A 24,615-nucleotide genomic window follows, 5' to 3' on the forward strand; every position below is an offset into this window, starting at 1 on the left:
TATTGCACATTAGTGAGTCTGAAAGCGGCGCTAGAGGAAAGCGGGTTAGGTTGTGGGGAGGGGGGCAGGGGAAGGGGCTGCCATGGAGGGCAGGACGACCCCCTCCGCACTCCCCCGCCCGGCCGTTGCTAGGGGCGCCTGCGTCATCCAGTTGCTAGGCTGCCGGCCCACCGACCGTGGCGGTTGCGGGGGGCGGGCTCTGTCACCATCTCCTGTTGCTAGGCTACGGGCGGGAGGGGAGGGGCTCTGCAGAGCAAAGGGCTTCCATCACGCAGCCGGCCATCCAGCCCCTCCCCCAGCGACCCAGACCTAGGGGTCTCTCTGGGGGAGCCCAAGCAGCTAGGCCCTTCCTCTTCTCGGGATCGGAACCGAGCGAGGGGGTTCAGCAGTGTGGGGAGGGGGCTGCCCAAGTGGCCAGCGGGGGAGAGGAGTGGCTGTGGGGGGGGGGGGGGGCAGGGGGCTCCCGCCCCGACAGCACTGCTGAGGACCAGCTGACCATCTGCCAGCGCCTGCACTGGACCCCCCCCCCTTCCTCCTCTGTGGCCCATTGCACAGCCGGATACGTTAAGGCTGTGTACCAGGGGGGCGCTTTCCTCTCTATGGGGCAAAAGGGGCGCTAACTCTGGGGGGACCAAGTATCTCCAGGATAAACTGTTAAAAGGCTCTGAAAGTGCAGAAGCGTTGCAGGAGAGATGCAGAGGGGTCATCAGAGGGGGGGTCTGGGAGGGAAAGGATCCAGCGGTGCCTGTCACACCTCCCCCTCCCTGCTCAGATGTCCGACTCCAGCAGGAACTGCTCGGTGTAGCCCTTGGCCAGCTCCAGCCCCAGGCCGGCCTGGCAGAAGGTGGCCATCTCCAGCCAGAGCTCGGGCTCCAGGAAGAGCTGGCACATGACACTGCCGCGGAGGCCGGGCAGCTGGAGGCGCAGGTGGCGCAGGAGCTGGCCCTTGAGGTGGGCTGGGTGGCGGCCGAAGGCGTCGATGTTCAGGTAGGACCAGTCCTGGCCCAGCGGGATGGGGAAGGGCCGGGTGCTGAGCGTGGCGACCGAGGGCATGTCCTTGCGGTCCACCAGCCAGTGCAGCTCCTTCTTCCGCAGCAAGGCCAGGTTGCTCTCAGTGGCCTTGAAGGGCTGCCAGTCCTGGATGATGGTCTGGTTGGGCAGCACCTCGTGCCGGAACCGCTCTGCCAGCACCACCGCCGACACCTCACCCTCCGAGAGCAGCTCCGAGGCCTCCAGGCAGAAGCCACCCTCCGCGAGCGCCAGCTCCGCTGCGTCCAGGCGCTCCAGGAGCTCTTGGGCACCAAAGCGCACCAGCAGGATCCCCTGTTGACAGATGAAGGAAGGAAGGAAGGAGGAGGAGGGTGAGAAGCAGCAGGCAGCAAAATTTAGGGGTGGCTTGGTGGCTTTTTTTGTATAATTTTTTACAAAAATTCCGTAAATAAACAATATTAAAGTGAAAACTCATTACAGCAAGTGACGTAAAAACAAGCTACCATATGAAGGTTCCTTTGTACATAAATGTGCCCCCCCCCGTGTCCGTGCTATGGTCACATGGTACATCCTCCACCTTCCGCATCATCCGCCTTCCGAATATAACCGCAAGGTCAACAGCCCCCTCTCCTCTTGCCACCCACCCACCTTACCCTGAGGGGCGATGGGGGGGGGTGCCCAAATATTTCTGGCCTAGGGTGGCCAAACACCTAGAGCCGGTCCTGGCAGGAGGCCCTGGGGACCCTTTCCCCCAGCTGGCTCCTTTTGTGCAGGAGGTGCTTGGCCACAAGGCCCCTTTGGTGCTGGCCCAGGAACAGGAGGGGGGCTGGCCCTGTGCAAAGCCTACTGAGGTGAGGGGGCAGTGTTGGTCAAGGAAACCCCTCCCCCTTTGGCTAGTAAGTCTCCTGCCTTACCTGACTGGTGGGGGGTCTGTCCATCACACAGGACAAGGGAGGCCAAGGCCTGTGTCCCCGCAACCTCCTGGAGGGAGGCAGCAGCCTAGCAAAGGAAAGTGCACCACATTCCCCTGCCCTGGGAAGCACTGCAGACAGCTGGACTTTTCGTGCTCTGGTTTCCCTGGGCAGTCTCTTCCCTTCCTCAGCCCTAACCAGCAATGAGGACCCTGCCCTGATTGCCAACAGCCACAGGGCCCTGGAAGTGGAAGGGGCTGAGAGACCAGCCCTTGATCACTGCAGGCTCTCTCCACTTTGGACCAGGGGCCCTTTTGCTCTCTCACTGGGGAAGGACTGTGGCCTTTAGCCCCCCAGAAGCCTCGGCCTGCCAGGTAAGGCTGTTGACAGGCGACTGGGGGAGTTGGACCCTGAAACCTCTGGTGACTCCCCTCCCCTGAAATGGGGAGGCTGTGCCTTCAGAAAGAGGACTGCTCTGGCCACCCAGCAGACTCCTGAGCTGGTCAAGAGGACTGCACTCCCAGGCAGCAGGAGCAAGGTGCCACTTGGAATGCTGCTCCATGTCTGGGCCACTGGAACAGGCTTCCCACCCCAGTGACATGGGGTCCCCCCTGGATGCCTAACTCCTGCTCTTGGCAAGGAGTTCTGTTCAGAAGAAAGACAGTGCTCCACCCACTTTCTCACCCCACTGGCCCCACTGGGAGCTGGGCATGTTAGGAGCTCCTTTGACCCTACGGACAGAACCCTTGCCCTCATCCTTGACCCACTGGCTGAGGGTCTGCCAGAGGAAGGCTTAGCCAGCGAGGGGCATTCCTCAGAAGCATCGGAGGAGTGAGCTGAAGCCAAGGAAAGCTCCTGGGACCTAGTCTCAAAGGTGCTACAAAGCCCCTTTCAACTCGCTTACATAGGAATGGCATGGGGAGGAGGGGGCCGGGTCTCTCCCTTCCCAGTTAGCTTAAGCAAAAGCGAATTGCCTCAGCATCTCCCCCCTCAATTGCCTGTTCTTCCTTGTTTACCATCCTGAACACTTGAGTGTTGCTTGGCCACACAATCCCACGTTTTCACATGTGAAATATGTGTGTGTGTGTGGGGGGGTTATGCCCATGTTCCCTCAGAGGTGGGGGGGCAGTGCTGGCAAGAGCATGGTCTCGGCTGAGAGAGTTCAGGCAAGGAGGTGGCCAGTCTTGCAAATGGATGACCAGTCAGCCCTCCCTCAGCCCCCACCCCACCCCCCGTGGGCTGCCCACCTCAGCGTGGGTACCTGGGGTGTCCATGACCCCAGAGGACTGGTGACCTCCAGCCCCATGGGGGGAGGTTGGAGGGGCTTCTTCCAAGGAAGGGGAGGAGGAAGCAGCCCAACCTGCCTGCCTCTTGTTCTTACTGCTAGGAAGGCCTTGGGCTTCTATGGGGCAAAGAAGGATGGATGGATGGATGAACCACAGCAGTCCCTGCAAGTGGCCACCCCTCCTTCTCTCAAACTTGAATCTGCTTGTCTTCTAAAAACCTCCCCTTCCACTCCCTGCACAGCCAGCCAGCCACATGACACTATGCCACGAAATCTGAAGCTGCTTCCTGGCATCTCTGAGTGATGAGGCACCTAAACTGGTACTGGCACTTGGGGGGGGGGGGGGCGTGCCGCCTGAGTCTGACTGGCAGATTCCCTTCCTCTTGAGGGAGCCTCCTTCCCCCCCCCCCATAACTTCCTGGTAGCTCTGGACAGCCTCCATCCCTCCCCCCATTTTCTTTGCATTGCAGTCGTCCAAGCGTCCCTCACCAGCCAAGGAATACATGGCATGGGGTGCAGGTGCCCTGCCAGGGTCAGCCAAGCCCCTGAGCCTGTGCAGAGTGCACTTGCTCTCACACACTGCTTCGGGGCCACGGCTGGGCCCAGAGGCTCCCTGGGAGTTGGGGGTCATGGTTAAAGTCCCCCCCGGTCCGGCCCCATGGGCCCACCCACCTGCCCCCCTGTCCAGACCTCACCTGCTTAGCGATGACGCGGTACTTCTTGAAGTCCTTGGGCCCCAGCTGGTCATCCCGAGTGAGGCGCGAGACCTTGACTCCGGGGTGCTTCTCTTTGACCATCTGGGAGCAGAAGCGCTGCAGGTCTCCGGCCACGCCCTTCCCGCGCTCCCAGGGGGCCACACGCAGCCCCTCCACCAGAGCTGTCTCCCCGGAGTCTATGATGTAGATGGACTGCAGTCCAATCTGGGTGAAGGGTGGGGAGGAGAGAGAGCAGAGAGAGTCAACTCTTAGGGAGCTGGAAGGGCTGACCCACAGACTGTAATTGGAAAGGAAATCTCACATTAATTAAACAAAGCAAGTGTGGAGGGGGAGAGAGGGTCAGTCAGTTGGGGGAGGAAGGAGGGGCAGAGAGGCAGAAGCAGAAAGGGAGGGCAGTGTTCAAAGGACAAGTCTTGGCACATCATTAAGCAATTACATCATATTTGAGAGAAAGAGAGAGAAAGAGAGAGAGAGAGAGAAAACAAAGGCAGCAGCAGGAGCAGGAGCAGCAGCAGCGATTACAAATAGTAGTAGTAGTAGTAGCAAGATCACAGAGTAAGCGTCATACTAGTACCATTTGGACGGGGCCCTTTATTGCTACGGGGGTCTCAAGAGCAGAGATACACAAAGAGGGAGACATTTATTTGGGCAACGGGTGGGTGTCCTGAGGCCGAACTGCGTCAGGATTTAGGATCCGCGCTCCAGCAGCCCCGTCACGGTCCTCCTCCGAGGGAGCCCCGCCACCTTCCTTGATGGGGGCCTGATCCCCCACACACCTACGTGAATAAAATCCAGCGAAAAACATTTGTTTTTTATCCATTGCTTTCTTTCAAAAGAAAAAAGAAAGAAAGACAAAGGAGAGAAATAAAAGCAGAGAGAAGGAAAGAAAGAGGCCAGAATGAAGTGCAAACAATCCCACCGGATGTCAAGTGACAGGCAACGCTGCACTAGACCTGAGGAGTGGGGAGGGGGCCGTTTAGGACCCCAGAGAAGCCCCCAGGCCTCCTTTGTGCCAGAGGGTCAGGGACACACGTGCCGATCTGTGCTATCCATGTACCACCGCCAGGGCAAGTGCCAGGGAGTTTGTTCCTTAGAAAATGCCAGGGAGCTGCCTTAGACCTCCTATAAATCAGGGCCCAGTGCGCCAATGACCCCCCTCCCAGCTCACCCCACAGAGGGTGGCTTGATCCAGGGTCACCTCTTGCGCTCTCCCCTCAGATATTGCCCACAACCTGGCAGGGAAAAAAAACCCCCACCCGTTAAATTGCATGCCAGAACTGCACCACCCACCTCCAAGATTAGGTCCAAGAGAAGAAAGGAAATGGGGGACACATGAAGCCCCCCCCCACTGCCCACCGCTGAATGAAAGGGAAGGTTCTCCTACCCCAACCCCTGCAAGATGCTGATGTGGAGCAAGGAGGGGGTCTCCCATCACCACAGCTGCAAATGCCCAACTTTCCTCAGGAGAAGGCCCAGTTGTATCGTGACCACAAGGAGATATTCTGCCTCTCGCCAAGAAAGAGAGCGCCACCCGGCCCTTTCCTGCTGCTACAGCGGACTGGGCAACCTTGGCTGCTCCTAGGAAGTCCCTACATCCACACACATACCAAATAGTCCCAATACACCCCCACCTTCCACTTGTGGGTCTGGGGGGCTGTTGATGCTGCGTGGCTGCCTCCCACTCTCTCTGGTCAGCTTTCCACAGAGCCCTTGAAGGACAGAAGGTGCCTCTGCTACCAAGATGGTGGTTGTGACCACTAGGCCAGAACTCTGCAGCGGCACATCCTTCCTTCTGCAAAATCTCAGGATTTTTATTACAAAAAGGTCAGTTTTGGGGTTCAGTGGGGGGGGCACAGCACCTCCACTGCCCTGTAAATTTCCTTTCTGGTCAATACTATCTGGCCTGTCCTAAGCTCCTATAACTTGTTCTTCAAACCGCCTCTGATGTCTGGGAGTGACAACGGACTGGGAGGACTAAAAGTGTGTGGCAGCCCCGCTCCCCCCTTTGGCTGAAGGGCTGCTGCCCTCCACTTCAAGGAGCTCCAGCCTGGCTGAGGCACCCCCCCCCCAAGTCTGCCTGCAATCCCACCCACAGCTTCCCCTCCCCAGCTATTGGGTGAAGCAGGACATCTGACCGCTCTGGATCCTGGAAAACCTCCTTAGCTCTTCCTGCCTGGAAATCTCTGACAGCAGCACAGCAGTGCAGTCCCAGAGTGGGGCACTTCAGGAGGGCCAGTCCTGCCTCCTTTGAGGGCCCAAAGCTACCAAAAGGAGACCAAACTTAGTCCAAAGCATTCTCTTATGGCCGTTTTCCCCTGGCACAACCGTTTCCTCACCTGTAGCCTCCATCGGTCCCAGTTTAATCCAATTGCTACAGAGATCCAAGTGCAACTGACTTAATTAAGGATGGAAGAATCCTTTGTGGGAGGAGAGTCAGGTAAAAGCAAACTGCTGTAGCCTCCCTTAGCTTGTCTGTTGTTCCTCATTCACACCTTTTAGCCAACTTGGCCAAACTCTGCTGTGGGTTGGCCACATGTGTCCCATTTTTCATCTGTGAAATGTGGGATGGGGGGGTATGCCTGGACCTGAGGGGCCTTTCATCCTGCAGCCCAGCCTGACCCACCCTCCAGGGAAGTAGGATGCAGCTCTAGCACACTTGGCTGTGCCCCTGTCCCACAGCGGTGCCCGCAGACAGTGCCCCCTCCATGGTGGGCTCTCTCCTCAACCCCAGAGCAGAGGGTGCTGCCGCCACCGCAGGATCCTCACCACGGCTCCATTCTTCTTGGCCAGGATGACGGTGCGGTTGGGCTCACGGATCCAGGCGTGGTAGCGGCTGGGGAGGTAGTCGAGGCCGCCGTAGATGCCTTTGGACATGGCCAGGACCTCCTCGAACTCCTCCTCTGTGGCCACCGTGAACTCCAGCTGCGAGTCGGCGGCACTGGGGCTCTCCAGCTTCATGGCTACACAGGACACAGAGAGGCTGCGGGGAGACAAACTTCCATGAAAACGACCAAGGCCAGGAGGGGAGGGGAAGAGAAGATTGGGAGCAATGCCGCTGGAGGAGTCCTGATTTCCTGAGGCCTCTGAAAGCAAACCGGTTAGAGAGAGAGAGAGAGAGAACGAGAGGGGCAAGAAGGAGGGGCTAGGGGCAACATTGAAGGGAACTCCAATGAATGGCTGGCTCTGGGGAAAAGTAAAATGGCTTTAATGCCCAGGAGCCCATCCTGCTTCAAGGTCCATGTGATCCTGCCTTGAACCTTGACCCCTGGGCAGCCCCTTCTGCAGACTGGGCAAGAAGGGGGCAAGTGTGCCTGGCTTTGGGACTCTCTTTTGCACAGAAGCTTAGAAAGTTTGGCCAAACTGGACAACGGAGGAGGCACTTCAATCACCCCCCTTCCCCCCAAGGAGAGATTTCCAGGTGCCTCCTCTCCAGACTACAAGTCCCAGGATTCTGTGGGGTGGAGCCATGCTGATAGTGAGGCCAAAGTGTGGGGTTCGGATGCACCCTCGGCTTGTAGGCTTTGCCTCCCCCACTTCTTCCATCTCTCTGTTGATTTCTTTCTTGCTGATTATAAAAACTTTCAGGGTAGTTTGTGAAATAAAGACTAAAGCTGTCAAATCCAAAAAGAATAAAACGTAATATGCAACTTGGTTGCTTATAAGATTCATAAAACACTGTTTTGAACAGGACAGCACAATGTCTTACAAAGACGTTAAATTCATAGCCCACCTTTCTGCCACAAAATGACACTCAAGGCAGCTCACAAACATTGAACATAAACAAATAAAGCTAAACCATCAAGAGACTGGCAGCATAATGTAAGAATACAACAGTACAGAGAAAGAAAGCCCACCCAGAACCCTCTATTAGAGTCAGCCATAGATTACTGTAATGCTTGTAATGATGATTTCACAGATAAAATCTCTTGGAGAAGAGCTGATTTGGATGCCAACTTTTAGTCAGAAGCAATGAGAGAGGCATCCAACGCCTCCGCCATTACGGTTAGACCGGATCAATTTGAGTCGGTAAGTACTGAGGACGTGGACAAGCTCCTTAGTAGTCTGGGGGGAAAACGACTTGCCCTCTCGCCCCTTGCCCATCCTGGCTGGCTGTCCAGGGAGTGATACAGTCAAGCTGATGCTGAAAGATATAACCCATGCATCCTTCAAGGAGGGTACCCTGCCTTCTTGTCTTAAGGAGGCAGTGGTCAGACCACTCTTTAAAAAGCCCTCCCTGGACCCTCTGGATAGAAATAACTATAGGCCAGTCTCGTTGTTGCCATTCTGAGCAAGGTGATCGACGAGGCGGTCTTGGATCAAGCTGATTATCTAGACCCATTCAAAACCGGATTCCGGGCGGGATACGGAGTTGAGACAGCCTTGGTCCGCTTAGTCACATGATCTCCTTCTGGGCATCGGCAGAGGAAGTGTGACCCTGCTGGTGCCTCTTAGACCTCTCAGCGGCCTTCGATACCATCGACCATGGTATCCTTCTGGAGCGCCTGAGAGAGTTAGGTATGCGGAGGCACTGTTCTACAGGTGGTTCTGGTCCTACCTCTCAGGCAGATTCCAGATGGTGTGCACTAGGAGGACAGTTGCTCTTTCTAAAGGAGAGGTGTAAATTGGCATCCCCCAGGGCGCAATATTGTCTCCTATTGCGTTTAACATTTACATGAAGCCGCTGGGGGAAATCATCCAGAGGACATGGGTCAGGATGTTATCAGTACGCTGATGACACCCAAATATACTTCTCTATGTCTCAGAATGATGCAGTGACTAAGGTGGCATCTCTCCCTCTGAATGCCTGTCTTGGGGCGGTAATGGACTGGATTGAGGGGAAAACCGACTCAATGTGAATCCAGTAAGCAGGAGGTACTTGTTTATAGGAAACCACAGCCCAGGTATGGAATTATGTCCAGCCAGTCTGGATGGGGTCACAGCTTCTCCTGAAAGACTCTGTCTGCAGCTTAGGGGTGTCCTTGACTAGTCTCACCTGCGCACAGTCAGGCAGCCTGCCTATCAGCTTCGGCTGTATACGCCAGCTGCGCCCTCTCCTGGATCCGAGGGACCTGGAAACAGTAGTACTGCCCTGGTCACCTCTCGATTGGACTTGTGTGTAATGCGTGTCATGGGCTACCCTTGTGCCAAGTTCAGAAACTTCAGCTTGTACAAAATATGGCAGCCGGTTATTACAGGTTCTCTTGTACTGACCATAAACACTGGTTTGAAATCCCTTCCACTGGCGCCATGAGGTTTCCGGGCAAGTCCAAGGTGTTGGTGATTACCTTCAAAGCCCTACATGGCTTGGGTCCAGAATGCTTAAGAGATGGCCTACTTCCATTACTGTCCGTCCCACACTCTAAGGTCCTCGAGGGGAAGATCTACTCAGCCAATAAAATCTAGGCTCACTTCAGTCCCCACGAGGGGCTTTTCCATCGCAGCTCCGAAGCTAAGAAACGACCTGCCGAAGGATCCATGACATTTTTCCTCTCACCAGCCTTTAGAAGGCTCTTCCGACGGATCTCTTCCGGCAGGCCTTCCCTACCTAGTTCCTCCCCGCATTTACTATGACTTACGTCACTCTGTCCACCAATTCTTCTCTTAAATTAATGAGAAAATTAAATTAAAATAATTAAAATAAAATCCTTGCCTCAAGAAGCAGAGCCTCCCTCCATCATCCCATCATCTCATCCTTCCATCATCAGACCTGGTGGAGGGAATGAAAGAGAGGCCCCGTTTCCCTCGGCCCAACTGGGATGTACTCCTTTCACTCTCTTTAATTTTATTGTATTTTTATTTTATTCTCTTTATTTTTATTGTTGTAACCTGCCTGGATTCCTTATGATTGGGCAGGCTATAAATAAATCCTCATCATCATCATATCATCATCATTGGGAGGGAGGGAGGGAGGTGGAGTGAGGAGGGGGGCGGCAGGCAGCGGCTGCCAGCGGCCTCAACAGGAGGACAGCTCCAAGATGCCAACTCAGGAGGGGTCTCTGGAGCCCAGGATGAGTGCTAGAGGGATGCTTCTTGCCCTCCCAGCCTCACGGTGGGCGGCTGGTGGGGAGAATGCAGTCCTTCAACTGAGTTGGACCCAAGCCATGTCGGGTCCATTGTGGGTCACAACCGGGCACTTTGGAACGGTGCCTGAAAGGATCTTGTAGCCAAAGGAGCTCTTGTAACCAGGGAGTCTGTTTTCTCCCTGTAATGGGAGATCCGCCAGTGGAGTGCGGGGATGTTCCCAGTAACCAGCTCCAGCCACTGTCCTTCTCGCGCGCAATTCATACCAGTCAGTGGCTTCCAAACACATTTCAAGGCAACCCCATGAAGAGTAGGGTGCAATCAAGGCATGTGCTGCCATGGCCAGGTTTGGCGGTGGGCACAGTGGGCATATTGTGCAAGGCGCTCCAGGCAGAACTGATTCTGGGGGCTCCGCCTTTCTGGGGAAGAGCACCAACTGTCTGCCGACCAGAGGAACCTTGTTTGCCCAGCTGCGATTCAGCTTGATTTCCCTCTGCTACCGAGGCGGGGGGGGGGGGGGGATGCTTCCTAGCATTTGGAAGAGAGAGAGAGGCAGAGAGACAGAGAGAGAGAGAGAGAGAGAGAGAGGAGTTTGGTGCTGCCATAAGACTGGCAACACTCCCCCCCCAAATTCCCATGCGCTGTCATCACCTCTCCAACTAGATGCATGTAAGGCCAGGGAGGGAGTTTTTACTTCATTGCCTGGAATAAAGGCTATGATTTGGTCATTGTTGCTTGGCCAAAATTGGACTTGCAGAGAAGAGTGTTTTCTCAGAGGGGATCAAGGAGCAAAACCAAAATGCATTTAAGGAAGAAAAAGAAATTCTTTTCTCTAATTGGAGGGCCACCAAAATGTTGAAGCGCCTGGAAATCGTGCCTTATGAGGAAAGACTTCAGGGAACTGCTGGGGATGTTTAGCCTGGAGAAGAGACAGTTAAGAGTGATATGATAGCCCTGTTTAAAATTGAAGGGATGTCATATGAGGAGGAGTGACTTGTTTTCTGTTGCTCCAGAGAATAGGACCCAATGGAGCAATGGATGCAAGCTGAAGGAAAAGAGATTCCACTCAACATTCAGGAGGAACTTCCTGAGAGTCAGGGCTGTTCGACAGTAGAAACACCTCCTTCCTCAGAGATTATAGTGGAGTCTCCTCCTTGGAGGCTGTCTTTAAGCAGAGGCGGATGGCCATCTGTCAGGATGCTTTGATTTGGATTTCCTGCATGGCAGAGAAGGGGGTTGGACTGGATCAGGGCCCTTCTTGGGGTCTCTTCCAACTCTATGATTCTATGATTCTAGAGTGCCCTTTATCACCTCCCTTCTGGAAACTGAAATTTATATTACAAGAAAAGACAGGTTCCCTGTTCTCAGGAGAGGCAGCGCAGTCCCGTGGGGCCCCTGGGCGCGCCAGGGTCACAGACGCATGGGTTGCTGGCCCATGCCGGTTGCAGGAAATGATTGAAAGGAGGGGCACATAGACAGAACATTATTGTGGGTTCCTCCCCTCCTGCCCCCATCAGACCCACTGGTCAGAGGCACCTGAAGTGCTTGACCACACAATCCATGCCTTTGACCCAAATGCAGATGGAATTTGGGACCTGCTGCCCCCCCCCCCCCCGCTGGCACAGAAGTAAAAGTATGTCCACACTGGAGGAACTGATGCCTAAGGAACAATTGCCTTTCTTGCATCTGCCAAGCAAGAAGGAGAGAAGAGCAATGGGGTGAGAGAGACTTCCCTCCTCAACATCCCAAGACATGACTACAAATTCAGAGAAGAGCCAAAACAAACCCCCTCCCCCTTTATTCCAAGGAAGGGATTCATCTTAGTCTTGGAGAACTAGAAAAACCATCCTGCCTCCCCCCCCCCCCCGCCGTGACCCACCTCACAGCAAACATCCCGCCATGAGGAAGGGCAGCAATGAAAGAACTGGGCAAGATCATAAGTTATAATACATAACTCTGAACACTGAAGTGGGGCTCCTCCAATGTCTGTATTTCCCATCCCATGTACAGATGCTGGGCATATCATGGGTGCCAGAGAGACGAACAAATGAGCCCTTAGAGCAGGTCAAGCCTAAAGTCTCCCTGGAGGCCAAGATGACTAAAATGAGGCTGTCCTACTTCGGCCACATCATGAGAGGCATTAATCATTGGAAAAGACAATGTGCTGTGAAAGGTTAGAAGTCAGTAGAAAGAGGGGAAGACCACAGATGGACAGGGGGGCACAGCCTGAATATACAGCGACTGAGCAGAGGGGATCGGGTTTGGGGGGCTGGAGGTGTTTCACTCACAGGGTCCCCATGAGTTGGGGTCAACTCATGGTTAATAACAATAGTGAACCCCAATGGGGGGGGCAGTGGGGCCTGAAATGGCTTTCTTGGCCTCCTTGGTGGTGGTGGTGGTGGGGTGTTGTTGGCATCGTGTTTCGCCAGCCATTATATCCATGGCATGGAAACGAGGCCTCTTAAGGGGGGGATGCTTTATGGTGGCAGGGGCCTGGGCAGCCAATCCAGGAAGGGGGCCCAGCTGAAAGGCCCAAGGCACGAAATTCCCAGGCAAGGAGGGGCTGGGTATCTCCCCCACAGAAGGAAGGGTTTGACGGGAGGCCCAAACCCAATCCCTGTCTCCCCCCCCCATTTCCAGCACCGGCCTTGGCCCAGGAGCAGCACAGCTCCTATCAAGGTGGAATGGCGTCTGCTCCTATGCAGAGCACCCTTCGTTACACAGTCTGCAGCCTGTTCTTTTGGGGGGGGCACGGGAGGAGACACAGAGGTTCTGGACGTGACTGGAGACCAGGGTTCAATCCCCAGCTTGGCCATGGAAACCCACTGGGTGACCTTGAGCAGGGTCACACTCTCTCAGCTTCAGGGATGGCAATTTGGGAAACCCCCGTTGACAAATCCTGCCCCCCCAAAAAACCCATGATAAGGTTCCCCATAACTGGAAAGGCCCAACCAACAACACCAACAACAAACCGGAAGGGGCAGCCTCTCACAGGAGACAACCTTCCCCCAAGAAGCAGCAGGGCAGAGCCACCCCCTCCGTTCAGAGACCCTGGGTCTCTTTGTCAGGCATGAGGGAGGCTGAGGGGCCTTCTTCCCGAAAGGCCACAAGAGGCACCTGCCTGCCCCACATCCTCCAACTTCTATAGATGATCTCCTGCTTGACTCTGAGAAAGGGCCATGAATCAGAAGGAACCACAGGCGGCATAGCACATACTTTTGGGGTCAATGCTGTTGTATCTCTACACACAAAGCAGGTGGACTTCCTTCCTCAGGCCGCACTCCTCTCAGCCAAAAGCCACCCAGTTGTGCCAAGACGCCTCTCTCAGAGGTGTGCATGCAATGTCTGCCTGTGAGCGTTGGGGGTCAGCGCCCATATTTACCTCCCGCTGGAAAGGAACCTACTGCGAGCCTGCAAGTCCAGGTCAGTCCTGTTCGGGACTATGCTTGGGTCTCCCTTCGGCCAGGACAGAGAAGGGGCCCAGACCCAGATCCAACAGGGGCAGGGAAGGGAGGCTGAGACCCCCAAAGCCCCTCCTGGCCCCCAGAGATGGCCAGTGGTCGTCCAGCCCATGCTCTGGAGCCGAGAGAAGGACAGAGGCCAAGAGCTTTTTTGCGGGAGCAAGTGCTCAGGCATAGCCCAGTCTCCCCCACCTCGCCCCCTCCTCCCTGCAGACAGAGCGATGGGGCGCATGGGTGGCGCGGTGGTTTGGAGGATCTGCCTCGGGATTGCTGGCGCTTCCAAGGCTCGGGACTTCTCCTGCCTCCCCCATATCCGCTGGGTCACGCCCATTCCGGTGAACTGGTGGAGGGACGTGGGTCTGGAGCGGGCCCTGCGGGGTTTAAACTGGGAGGTGGGCTGGGAAAAGGAGCCCCCACCGCCGGAGCTCCCCTCGGGCGGGGAGGGGAGGGGAGGGAGGGGGCAGTGACCCCCATGCCCTTGGCATGACCTCTGCCTGCTCCCCGGTACGCCCCTCCCATCGATGGTCGACGCTCGCCATCAATACTCATTGATTGATTGATCGGCGTTAACGAGCATCTGCCAAATTGGAATGGAATTAACCGGGGGGGGGAGGGGTCCAATTGAAGCTCTCCTCCTCCCCCCTCGTGACACTTTCCCTCGAAGCAGATGGCAGGGGGGGGGAGGGAAGGGGTCACCAACGCTCTGCCCCCCCCCTAAGTAGGGTGAATGCCAGGATGGAAAGGGGGGCACCGGGCTCTCCTCCTCCATCTGCGGCCGAGTAGCCCCCCCCGCAGTCACGTGCCGCCCTATAAATAGAAAGTGCGGCTGCAAACCAACGTCAGTCCTTCCCTGGGAATGGGGGGGGGGGTTTCAATGGTGAATTTCCCTCCCCCGCGCCAAGGGGGAAGCATCCCCAGATAAAACCCCTCCAAAGGCCACTCTCGACCCCCTCCCAGGCAAACCGGGGACATTTCTGAGGGGACACTTTCGGGGGGTTGGGGAGAGGGAAGGCCCTCCCTGGGTCCTTCTCAGAAGAGGGGCGAGGGGGGAAAGGAGGCCGTCTCTCGCCATCCCGGCCCCCGGGGGGTCCAGGGGGCTCCTTTTCGTGCTGGGAAGGTTAAAGCCCCCCCCATCGCGCGATCCTTTGTCTCTTTCCGGAGGGGTGGGGGCGGCGCTTCAGCCGGGAAAAGGCCTGCGAGGTGGGTCCTGGGCGCTGGAGGGGGGCACCGGCCGGAGGTCCCCCACCAAGCCCCCTCCTACTCCCAGGACACGTGACCTCCGCTCCACGCCCCCCCTCGCCAACAGCCCCCACCCCGGCATCTCTTTCGGGCCCGGGTCATTCTGGGCCCTTGAGGGGGAGCTGCCCGCCCCAGTACCTGCTGCACCGACGGGGGGCACCGGGCGGGGGTCGTCTCTTCCCGGCGGGGGGTCTCCTGCTTTCGGGTCTGCGCGCGGAGGCTCTTCTTCTCCTCCTCCTCCGTCCGCCTCCCGCTTTAAAGGTGGGAGAAGCACCGCCCACTCCTCGGCAGGCCCCGCCCCTCCTGGCGGGGGAGGGGGAGAGGGCGCTCGGGGACAACGGCGGGGGAGGGGGCGCCGGGGGCAGGAAGACGGTCAGACACCCCCCTCGCCCCGATCCGCTTGGCATTCGACCGGCCTTTGCCTCTGGAAAAAGACTGGCCGCAGGGGCGATGCACAGGGCGCCCCCCGTCCTTGACCCCTGGGAGCCCTAGGAGTCCCCCCGGCCCACCGCTTTGACCCTTCCCCGGCCACTGCGGCCCCCCTCTCTCTTGTGGCCGGGAGTCCCGCTGTTCCCCGCTGGGCTCAGTGAAAGAGGTCCTCCCATGTTCCCCTGAGCTCCGTTTTGGGTTCCAGGAGGGAGGGACCCTGACTCCGCTGCAGCCACAGCCCCATGACTGCCATGGGAGCCCCCCGCCCCAAGCCGGGCCCCGGCTGCCCCACATCCGCCCGCCATCCCTTCGTCTCCGCCTCCAGGCCTTTCCGGCTGAAGCCTCCAGCGGCAGGGAAGGGGAGAGGCATGGCCGGGCCCCCACTCCGGCCCCTCTGCCCCGAGATGGGGCAGGAGAACCCCCCGCTCCAAGGGAATCCCTTCCTTGCTTGCTGCCTTCCTGCTCCTGAGGCTGGGCTTCCAGACCTTGAGCGCCCCCCTCTGGCCACTCCGCCCCCAGCCTCTCGGCGACACTCCTTGGCCCTCCTGGGGGCCCAGAGCTGACCCCCGGGGCTTCTCCGGACCATTCTCTCGCCCCCGTCCCTGGTCCCCGGCCGGACGCCGTCTCCGCCTCCTGGGTCTGGGTCGCCTGTGGGTCCCGGGGGGGGGGGTCGGACTGGGCGGCCCTCGAGGTCCCTGCCAACTCTTCTATAAACCTCCCACCTGCGCCCCCCGCCACAATTTTTGGGAGCTGCCGGGCCTTTCCCCGTTCGCCCGAAAGAGCAGCGAGGGCAGGAGTTGTTGCGGAGGCGCTGGTGCCTCGGACCTCGTGGCGCAACGGTAGCGCGTCTGACTCCAGATCAGAAGGCTGCGTGTTCGAATCACGTCGGGGTCACGGCGGAGGGAAGGCCCTCGGTGGGGGTTTCTTTTGCCAAGGGACGGGGAGGCGCTCCGCGTTTCAGGGGCGGAGAGCGCCACCTGAGGGCCAAGCAGCTCTGTGCATGTGCAGAGGCACTCTGGCCTTCGGGTCACGCGAGGACACACACACACACACACATGCGTGTCCGGGGCTCCGTGGGTGGCCCTCGCCTCCCCCTGCAGAAGGAGGGAGGCCATTGGGGCTCACGTCCATTCCCCGACAAAAGCCCCATTGAATTTCCTCGTGTGGCTGCCCCCTCCTTCCCTTTCTGCCAAAATCGGCTCATTAAAATCAGGCAGCGGCCTGGAATGAAAAAGGCCCTCCTTTCCCAGGACATGTCCTACATTTTCAGCCTTGTGACCAGGAGGAATTCCAAGATGCCCTCCATTCTGACTAAGCAGCATGGACTTCATGTTTATGAGTGTTTCTAGCTTTTAGTTTGTCACGTCCTCCATTTATCCTGATTTTCTTTGACTCCCACTCTCGGATCTGCCTCTGGACACCGGAGGGTCCGGGGGGGGGGAGCAAGGGCAGGGTGACCCGATGTCTTCCTAACCACAAAGAAGGAAAAGGCACCGCCAAAGGAATGGCATTGGATGAAAATATAGGGTAGTGCAAAATAAAAGCTATACAGAAAAATCGGTGCTTCTTGGTGATGCTCCAAATGGTGGTGGAAATGTAGGACAGGTCCTGGGAAAGGAGGACCCGTGGTCACTTTTCTCCTTCTCCTTCTTCCAGTGGACAGCGCTTTTGGTCTCCGGAAGAGCCGCCGGCACCGTGGCTTAGTTGGTTAAAGCGCCTGTCTAGTAAACAGGAGATCCTGGGTTCGAATCCCAGCGGTGCCTTGGGCCGGAAGAAGACAAAGCGGGCGGAGCGGCTCTGCTTTTCCGTCTGCAGGGAAACCGCTGGACCAGGCTCCTGTTTACACGTTACCGCCTTCCTCCGCTTTTGCAACCCGAAGAGAGCGCCACCAGGCTCCGCTCGAGTGGGCCGGCGCCCCTTCCTCCCTCCTCTGGACACGCAGCCCCCCCCCCAGCCCTTTCCTCCCAGGCCTCCGCCGGTGGCCCCCTCGCCCCCTTCGGCCCCTGGCGCCCCGAGTCCAGCTGGTCGCGCAAGGAACCGGCTCCGGGATCATGATGATGATGATGATTAGTTTGTGTCCATAGCGCTGTGAATGGACCCGTATGACCTCGGAGGGCGGATCCAGATGCGCGCGGTCAGCTATCGTTCCGGTTCGGAGCCCGCGGGGTCTTCGCAGGGAGGGAGGGAGCGGCCAGACATGTTCCTCCGCGGGATTTTGGGAGAGGTGGGGGGCGGGGGAAGGCAAAGGAGGCGAGAGAGGCCGAGAGTCAAGCGTGGGCTGTTTATTAGGGTCGGGGGCGCGCGCTAGGCGACGACGAGCTGCTCCGAGTCCCGAAGTCCGCAGCTGCCCTTGTGGGCCTCGAAGAGCTCCCGGAGGGCCTGGACGTAGAGCGCGTGGAAGTGGGCCACCTCCTCTTCCGTGGGGCTCGGGCGTCGGGGGACCGGGATCGGCTTTCCCACTACGGCGGCCGGCGGGGAGAGGGGAGGAGGGTTAGGACGGAGGAAGGCCGGGAGCCCCCCCCCCCAAAGACCCCCCAGGCCCAAAGGACCACCGCGTCCCAGCCCCTTCCGCCATGCAACCCCCCTCCCTCTCTTCAAGGCCTCCAAAGGCCGGGGGTCCCTTACCGACGACAGTGATGGGGGCGGCGAGGGGCAGGATCCCCCAGAGGCGGCTGCAGAAGAGGTCGCGGCCCCCGAAGAGGCAGGGGGCGAAGCCGGTCAGCTGCTTGAAGCGGAGCTGGAGGCGGCGGGCGCAGCTGCCCTCCGGGAACCGCACCTGCCGGAAGATGTCGTTCTCGCCGAAGGAGTACACCGGCACCAGGTCGGCCCTGCGGCGGGGAGGGGGTCGGCGTGAGAGGGGCCCGGCTGCAGAGGCCTAGGGGCGGGGAAGCGCGTGGCCGAGGCGAGACCCCCCCAGCCCCCCCAGGGTCCTACCCATGTTGCAGCGCCAGGCGCACGAAGCCCCTCCGGCCGCGGAGGCGGACGCGTTGCTCGCCGGGGGCGCAGTCCAGCGACTCCGAGGCCCCGCCCACCACGATGACCACCGCTTGGCCGGGACCCCCCCGCAGCACGAAGTCCAGCGACCGCTTGCTGACTGGAATCATCCCTGGAGAAGCGGAGGGAAGGAGGGGCCTTTGCTTCAGAGCATTCCCTCTCCCTCCAGCCCCCCGCCCGCCTTGGAAAAGTTACTTGCTGCTGGCAGCCGCAGCCGCGAACCCTGGCAGGCGCGCAGGCGCACTGGCCGCCGCCGGGCCTCACCTGAGCTCATCATGTAGTCTCGGTAGACCGGGAGGCGGAAGAGTCCAGCGAGCAGCGCCAGGCGAGGCTGGAGGCCCGGGAAGGTTCGGGAGAAGCCGGTGGCCTCGGTGCAGAAGGCAGAGAAGGCGCCGGCGCAGATGATGCCGTGCGGGTGGGAGCCCAGGACGTAGTTGCGCGTGGGGGGCAGCTCTGCCGTCTTCACCAGCTGCGGGGGGGGGGGGCAGGAATAAGGGGCAGGCGACCCTAGCTCCCCAAGGGAGGATGGGGGACGCCTGGAAGCGGAGGGGCAGTCCAAGGGGCTTGGGCGGGAGGGGGGGCAGAAGGATCGCGGTCTGAAGGTGTCCCTCCGCCGATTCATTGCTCGGCCAGGAACTGGACGGCGGAACTCGCTGCCTCAGGATGCCCTGGGAAGGGGGAGGGGTCTTGGATGGCTGTAGACCGGCACCTCCAGGAGCAAAGTGGGTCAGCTGCTGGGAAGTGGCCAGGGAAGGAAGGGTCGTCTTAGGAGGGGGCTCCAGGGGGAGGCGGTTGGGCCTCTGTGGGGCGGCGGGAGACAGAGAGAGGCCTGCTGGGGAGGGGAGTGCTACTACCCCCTCAGGGTCAATGCTGGTCAAGCAGGGCCCGAGCCTGGAGGCAGGAGGTCCAAGTCAGCTCCCCCAAACCCTCCACACACACACACACACCCGCTTCTGTGGCCTAGCAGAGGGGGACAGATACAGCAGAAGCCTATAAGGACCCTCCAAGACCCCCCCCCATTCACTGAAGAACCCCCTCTGTTCGCACTTAAGTGCACTCATAAGCGGTAGAGCAATGTACTTGCTATTGCTATTCCTATTGAGCGCTGCCTGCTTCTCCGCTGACCCCCGCGATACCCCCTCTCTGTCCCCCCACCAGCCCCCCAGACAGGCGGCACTGGACCTTCTCGATCCAAAGGGGGACTAGCACCCCCCCCCCCAATGACCAGGTGACCCTCCCCTTTAATGCTGCGGGTTTCGGGAGCCTCCCAGTGCTTTGGTGGGACGGAAGCTCCGCTCGTCGGCCACCCCCCGCCCCGAACAACCCCCCCATCCCCCCCCCCCCATAAACACACACACCTTGATGGGAAAGTAATCCCTGTGCAGCTCCCAGATCCTCCAGCGCCGCATCCACTCGCTCCGGCGACCGCCTGCGAGGCAAAGGGCAGGACAAAGTGACCACCGGGTGGCCTGGCCTGGGAGCAGGTGGGTCATTCCGCGCTCGTCCCCTGGGGCCTGGTTGTCTCTCGGGCACCGAGGCATGTGCAGAGTGCCCAACCCCTTCTCCCTCCCTTTGGCCGGAAGGCGTCCCCCCTCCCCGGGGCCCTGGGGGCCCTGACGTGCCTCTCTCGGGGGTCTGCCAGTCGGAAATCCACCAGGCGAAGTAGAGGGCGGCCAAGGGCCAGCAGGCGGTGGACAGCAGGTAGAGGAGGAGCGTGGTGAAGAAGAGCCCTGCGGGGGAGACCACGGGGGGCGGGTGAGGGGCGGCCTCCCAGGAAGTGGGGTTCAACGGAAGGGGGCTGTGCCTGCCGCCCCCGCGACTCACCAAAGAAGAGGAAGGTCAGCACCCACTGGAAGACGCTCAGGGCCTCCAGGTGCTTCCGCAGCGCCCTCATTCTCGGGCCCCTCGCAGGCAGGCAGGCAGGCGGCCGGGGGTCTCTGGGCCGGAGGCGGGACGGGGACCCTGGAGAAAGAGAGAGGGACCCCAGTGACCTTCCAGGGCCGGAGGGGCCGCAGGAGGCGCTGGGCTGGGGGCTTCCCTGCCTTCCTCTCTCGGCTCACCCGGCCCCGCGGGGCGAGGAGCACTGGCTGCCGGCCGACCCTCGGGTCGGGGGTCGCGGTGGGGGGGGGTAACGACTGTCCTCGGAGGCTCCGGGCGGTCAAGGCGAGGGCCAAGGCGGCACTCCCGCGGACCCGCTTCGCCCAGGCCTCCGCCGAAGCCGCCCTTTGGCCCCGGGGCGGAGGGGCAGGTGCTGCTCCCTCCGGAGATAAGGAGAGGGATGGGCGAGGGAGGGAGGGACGGAGGGAGGGAGGGAGAGAGGCGGCGGGGGGGGTCCAAGTCATTGCCCCCACTCCCGTCCTCCTACCGACCCCGCGAGATGGGCTGGGGCTGAGAGGCGCCGCGCGCGACCCTCCGATCCGAGGGGCTTCTGGGCCGATGGCGGCAAGGGGGCTCCGCGTCCAGCTGCAGGGGGAGAAGGGAGGCTGGGGAGCGAGCCAGGACCCCCCCCCCCCCGGAGGGTGAAGCTTGCCACGAGTGTCATGACGTAGTTGAGGCATGTGGCCAGGCTACCTGACATCCCTGCCCTCACCCTTCTGTGGGAGATACAAGACCTCAGCGATGCTGTCAACGCCCGGAAAAGTCTGGAGGGAGAAAGGCGAGGCATCTTTCGGAGTCGAGGATGGCTCCGATGAACTTGGCCTGCCTGGTCGGTGTGAAGTGGGACTTTCTTCGTTGATGACCAAACAGAGGGAGTCCAAAAGGTGCAAAGGCGAATAAGACTGCCTCCTGGAGCTCTTTGTGTGAGTCGGCGGCAAACAAACCAGTCGTCCAGGTAACGAGAAGACTCTGTGACTCCTCTGATGGAGGATGCCACCACGGAGCCAGACACTTCGTGAAGACCCTCGGGGCCGTGGCAAGGCTGAAGGGAAACACGTTGTAATGGTAGCGGTGGAGACCGACGGCGAAGGCGAGGAATCTCCGGTGGGACTCCAAATTCCGATGTGTGAAGTAGGCATCTTCAAGTTACCCGTCGCGAACCACAGGTCCTGGTGGAGCAGAGGCAGAAGAAGCCAAGGTTACCATAAGAACCGGCGGTATCCAAGAAAATAGTTCAGATCCCTCAAGTCCAAGATGGGTCGGATGCCACCATCTGCCTTCGGTACGGTAAAGTACCTGGAAAGAATGGCCCTGGAGTAATGTTTGGGCGATAAAGGGGAAATTGCCCCCTGTCTAACAAGGTGCGCACTTCTCGCGAAGGGTGTCCGAGGGGAGAGTGGACATGAAGGCTCTGGTTGGGGGGAGCTCTTGGAACTCGAGGGCGTAACCCCTATGGACGATGTTTAGGACCCACGAGTCCAGTTAATGGAGGCCCAAGGGTGGCAAGGGGCCTCAGAATGTCCAAAAAGAAAAGGGTGGAAGAGACGAAGCCGCGCTGGAACCCTTCAGGCTCCTTCTTCCCCTGGTCGGTATCTGCCGGCGGGACTTTTGGTACCAGGGAGGAAAGTTGCGACGGCCAGAGGAGAAAGACTGAGAGGGGTAACGGCGTCTCGGGGAGCCTTGCGGCTGAGACTGCCGGTCCTGCTGGAAGGGCCCCTGCTGCGACTGACCTTGGGGCTGCCACGGACGCTGCCTTCCTGAAGGGCGAGATGGAAGCCGGACAACATCCCGTGTTTCTTGGCCGCTGCCTTCATCCTGATTCAGGCGTTCGTCGGTCCTCGGCGTGGAAGAGGCCGGTCCCGCGAGTGGCATGTCCTCGATGCGGACTTCATGTTGGAGTTGGGGTCCGACCCCCTCAGCCACACATGTGGTGCAGAGCCATCGATGCCGACATGGCCCGTCTCGCACAGTCAGCCACCTTCCTGGAGGCAGTGATGAGCCAGCTGCCGATGGAGTGGGCCGCATCACGGATCTCTGACCAGGCGTCTCTGGAGTTCATCGGACATCCGGAATGAGTGGCGAGATCCCCCCATTAAGGTCTGGATAAGGCCCCCATGCGGGCTTATAATTGAGGGCCTTGACCACGAGGCTGCCGCTGAGTAGGCCTTCTTGGCTAGACCATCAACTTTTCTTGCTTCTTCTCGGTCGACTGGAGAAGTACCTGCTTGGGGACGAAGCCCTGCGAGCCCCCTCCACTATCGCCGAGTTCTGCTTGGGGTGTGTCGGCCAACCAAGAGCAACTCGACGGGGAATGCGGTAGAGGGACTCGATCCTCCGGGACGATCCTACCAAGGAGGCTGGCGCATCCCACGACCTCCGACGATGGACTCCAAGGAGGCAGCGTGGGATGGAGGGCGGTGTGGGTACGACCGCATGCACCCGACATTCCACTGGGTCCCGAGCCTCCTCCTCGGGGAAGGAAAGCTCAATGTCCAGGGCCCTTGCCATCTTGATGATGTGCTCGTTGAACGAACGCAAATCATCGGTTGGAGAAGACGGCTCAGGATGGTGCATCTGGCCGCAGGGATCCTGGACGGAGGTGTCGTCCTCCGAAAGGTCCCCCAATGGTGACAAGGGCTCCCTGTCCAGTCGTTGTCCGACGTCAGCGGGATATCCGGGACCAGACTCGAGAAGCGGGACGATTGGGACTTGCAAGGCTAGCGGCTCTGTTGCGGGGGCGCAGGGCAGATGTGAAGCCGTCGCATGCGACGACGGGGGCTTCTCTCCCTGAGGGGCCACAGGAAGCAGGTTCAGCCTGGTGAACTCTCGGAAGGCGGTCTCCTCGGCACTGCCATGTAGTATCTCCCCGTCTCCAAGTCGAAGAACATGTCAGTGTCCTCATCCATCGGATCGTCGTCATCCGAGTGGAGAGAGAGAGGAGGAGACTGCCTCCGGCCGACTGTCCCTGCATCGGCATGGGCGAAGTCCACCGTCGAAGGCAGCGGTGTGTCCAGGACGGGAGCCGCTGCAAGGCGGAGGAGTCCTCTGGATGCGAGGAGGCTGGCGTGCGAACCTTCTTGGATGGGGAGCGCGGCTTATGGGAAGCGCGCTCCTCCCCTTGAGGACAATCGCCGACCCACTCTGGTCCTGGCTGGACTTGATATCTTGGGTGCGGAGTCCTCAGCCGCTCCTTGGAGTGCCTCCTTTTGATGATCGCGGCGTCCCAAACCCGATTCTCCTGGAAGAAGGGTTTGTCCGGCAGATCTGAGAGGACAACGGCTCCCAGGACTGAGGCTTAGATGTCTTGCCCTTGTCCTCCGGTGCAGCCTTCTCGATGCCCCCCCGTCTCAGGCAGCTTGGAGGCGTGTCGAGATGCCTTCGACGACGCCTTGGAAGATTGGAGACTGGTACGGTCAGGACCTCTGCCTCCGCTCGATCCTTCGAACACGAGCCCTCCAGGGACGGCTTCCTCCCGGACTTTGCCCTGGGTCGGAACCCTCAGTCCCCAACGGTGTTGGGGCCGCTTGGAGAGCTTGTCGGTGGCACTGGTTTTTTTTGCGAACCATGGGCTACATCGGTGGTGGTGGACGACCTGCCATCTGGGCGGCACAGACACCACGCTGGACACGCTGGCCCGGGAAGGAGGCGGCGGCCGGTGCAGCCGAGGGAGCCGAGGATGGACGCAGGGCCCCCCTCTTGGACTTTTCCCTGAGCGATGGCCGAAGTCAGCCGGACGCCACGATTCTTCCGGAGCCTGGGAAGAGAGGGACTTGCAAAGTGGACAGAGCTTCGGGTCGTGGTCCTTTCCTAGGCACAGGAGGCAGGAGGAGTGCAGATCTTGAATGGGCACTGCCTCGCAAACATCACACTTCTTGAAGGGTGCAGGCATCCTTCCCAAGTCGACAAAGTGAAAGGGAGAGTCCAAAAACGAGGTCAACAAGCCGAAAGCCCGAAGTTACAGGGGCGGGAGAAAGAGAATGGTCAAGAACAGTCCGAGGTCAAAAGTGAAAGTGATTCTGATTGCAAGCTAAAGCGAGCGAAGTTCCCTGAAGCAGCAGCGCGGCGGAAAAAAGGAACTGGGAAAAAGAGCGGGAAGGCAGGGGCCTTTTAACGGGTGGCGGAGTTCGCCAAAAAGTTTCTATATTTTGCAAAGTAAACTTTGCCTAGTGATCCAGAAGTTTCCGAACAGCACTGCGCAGGCGCAGTGAAACCCATTTGTATGATTCGCAGAGACCAAGAGAAGAAGAAGCCACTTTTATACAAACACAGAAACAGGAGGAGGGTGGTCAAGCTAACTTATTGGATCCCACAGGGCCCCTTATTTACAGCGTATCCTGCATGGGGGGGGGGTTCCAAGCATCTCTTCTGCACAACCCCAGCAGCCCCTTCTCCCCTCCCCATCCCACTTCCTCACAGTTGCCTCAGGTAGCAATGCCCCCACAAGGAAACAGACAGGAAAACTTAGGGACTGCACCTTCATCTTGGAGGGTGCCCCCCCCCTCCCCCAAGGAGGGGATAGAGCAGGCAGCCCACAGGAGGGGAGGAGGGCATAGGGCAACAGAGTGCCTCTGCTGGGGGGGGGGGTGAGCTGGCTGTGTGCCCCACTCCCCCAATTCAGTTATGCAGCTGAGTCCCAGGGGGCTCACAGGGAGGGCTGCGGGGACTCGGCACTGCCCCCCCCTGTGCCCCCC

At 59.3% G+C, this 24,615-nt stretch overlaps 3 protein-coding genes and 2 non-coding genes across 7 annotated transcripts in view; 2 read left to right on the forward strand and 3 right to left on the reverse strand.

Moving 5' to 3' along the window:
* Positions 1-6: 6 nt before the first annotated feature.
* Positions 7-15,117, reverse strand: NAT16 (N-acetyltransferase 16 (putative)). Of its 2 annotated transcripts, none has more exons than XM_042472027.1 (4): positions 14,762-15,117; positions 6,669-6,882; positions 3,882-4,106; positions 7-1,323 (listed from the first exon to the last, which is right to left on the reverse strand). In XM_042472027.1, exons 1-4 carry the CDS (start codon positions 15,028-15,030, stop codon positions 769-771), a joined length of 1,263 nt encoding a protein of 420 aa, XP_042327961.1. In that variant the 5' UTR covers positions 15,031-15,117; the 3' UTR covers positions 7-768. The 2 variants fall into 2 exon arrangements, with proteins under 2 accessions (XP_042327961.1, XP_042327962.1); XM_042472028.1 differs by having other exon boundaries at positions 6,669-6,862; positions 14,762-14,844.
* A 757-nt stretch (positions 15,118-15,874) lies between these two features.
* TRNAW-CCA lies at positions 15,875-15,946 on the forward strand. The gene has a single exon. It is a non-coding gene; the product is annotated as a tRNA-Trp (tRNA).
* A 795-nt stretch (positions 15,947-16,741) lies between these two features.
* Positions 16,742-16,815, forward strand: TRNAT-AGU. Its single transcript has one exon. It is a non-coding gene; the product is annotated as a tRNA-Thr (tRNA).
* A 504-nt stretch (positions 16,816-17,319) lies between these two features.
* MOGAT3 (monoacylglycerol O-acyltransferase 3) lies at positions 17,320-20,527 on the reverse strand. Of its 2 annotated transcripts, none has more exons than XM_042472031.1 (8): positions 20,416-20,527; positions 19,871-20,008; positions 19,669-19,776; positions 19,405-19,475; positions 18,311-18,515; positions 17,987-18,158; positions 17,678-17,880; positions 17,320-17,511 (listed from the first exon to the last, which is right to left on the reverse strand). In XM_042472031.1, exons 2-8 carry the CDS (start codon positions 19,938-19,940, stop codon positions 17,357-17,359), a joined length of 984 nt encoding a protein of 327 aa, XP_042327965.1. In that variant the 5' UTR covers positions 19,941-20,008; positions 20,416-20,527; the 3' UTR covers positions 17,320-17,356. The 2 variants fall into 2 exon arrangements, with proteins under 2 accessions (XP_042327965.1, XP_042327964.1); XM_042472030.1 differs by lacking the exon at positions 20,416-20,527 and adding an exon at positions 20,107-20,241.
* Positions 20,528-24,423: 3,896 nt separating this feature from the next.
* The window catches only part of TAF6 (TATA-box binding protein associated factor 6), a 7,033-nt gene continuing 6,841 nt past the window's right edge, over positions 24,424-24,615 (reverse strand). Inside the window, exon 15 of the mRNA XM_042472026.1 lies at positions 24,424-24,604. Within this exon, the coding sequence (XP_042327960.1) occupies positions 24,539-24,604 (66 nt within the window). The 3' untranslated portion in view covers positions 24,424-24,538. The remainder of the gene's footprint in view (positions 24,605-24,615) is intronic.

The sequence above is a fragment of the Sceloporus undulatus genome, chromosome 6 (genome assembly GCF_019175285.1).
Source record: "Sceloporus undulatus isolate JIND9_A2432 ecotype Alabama chromosome 6, SceUnd_v1.1, whole genome shotgun sequence".
Taxonomy (NCBI): Eukaryota; Metazoa; Chordata; class Lepidosauria; order Squamata; family Phrynosomatidae; genus Sceloporus; species Sceloporus undulatus.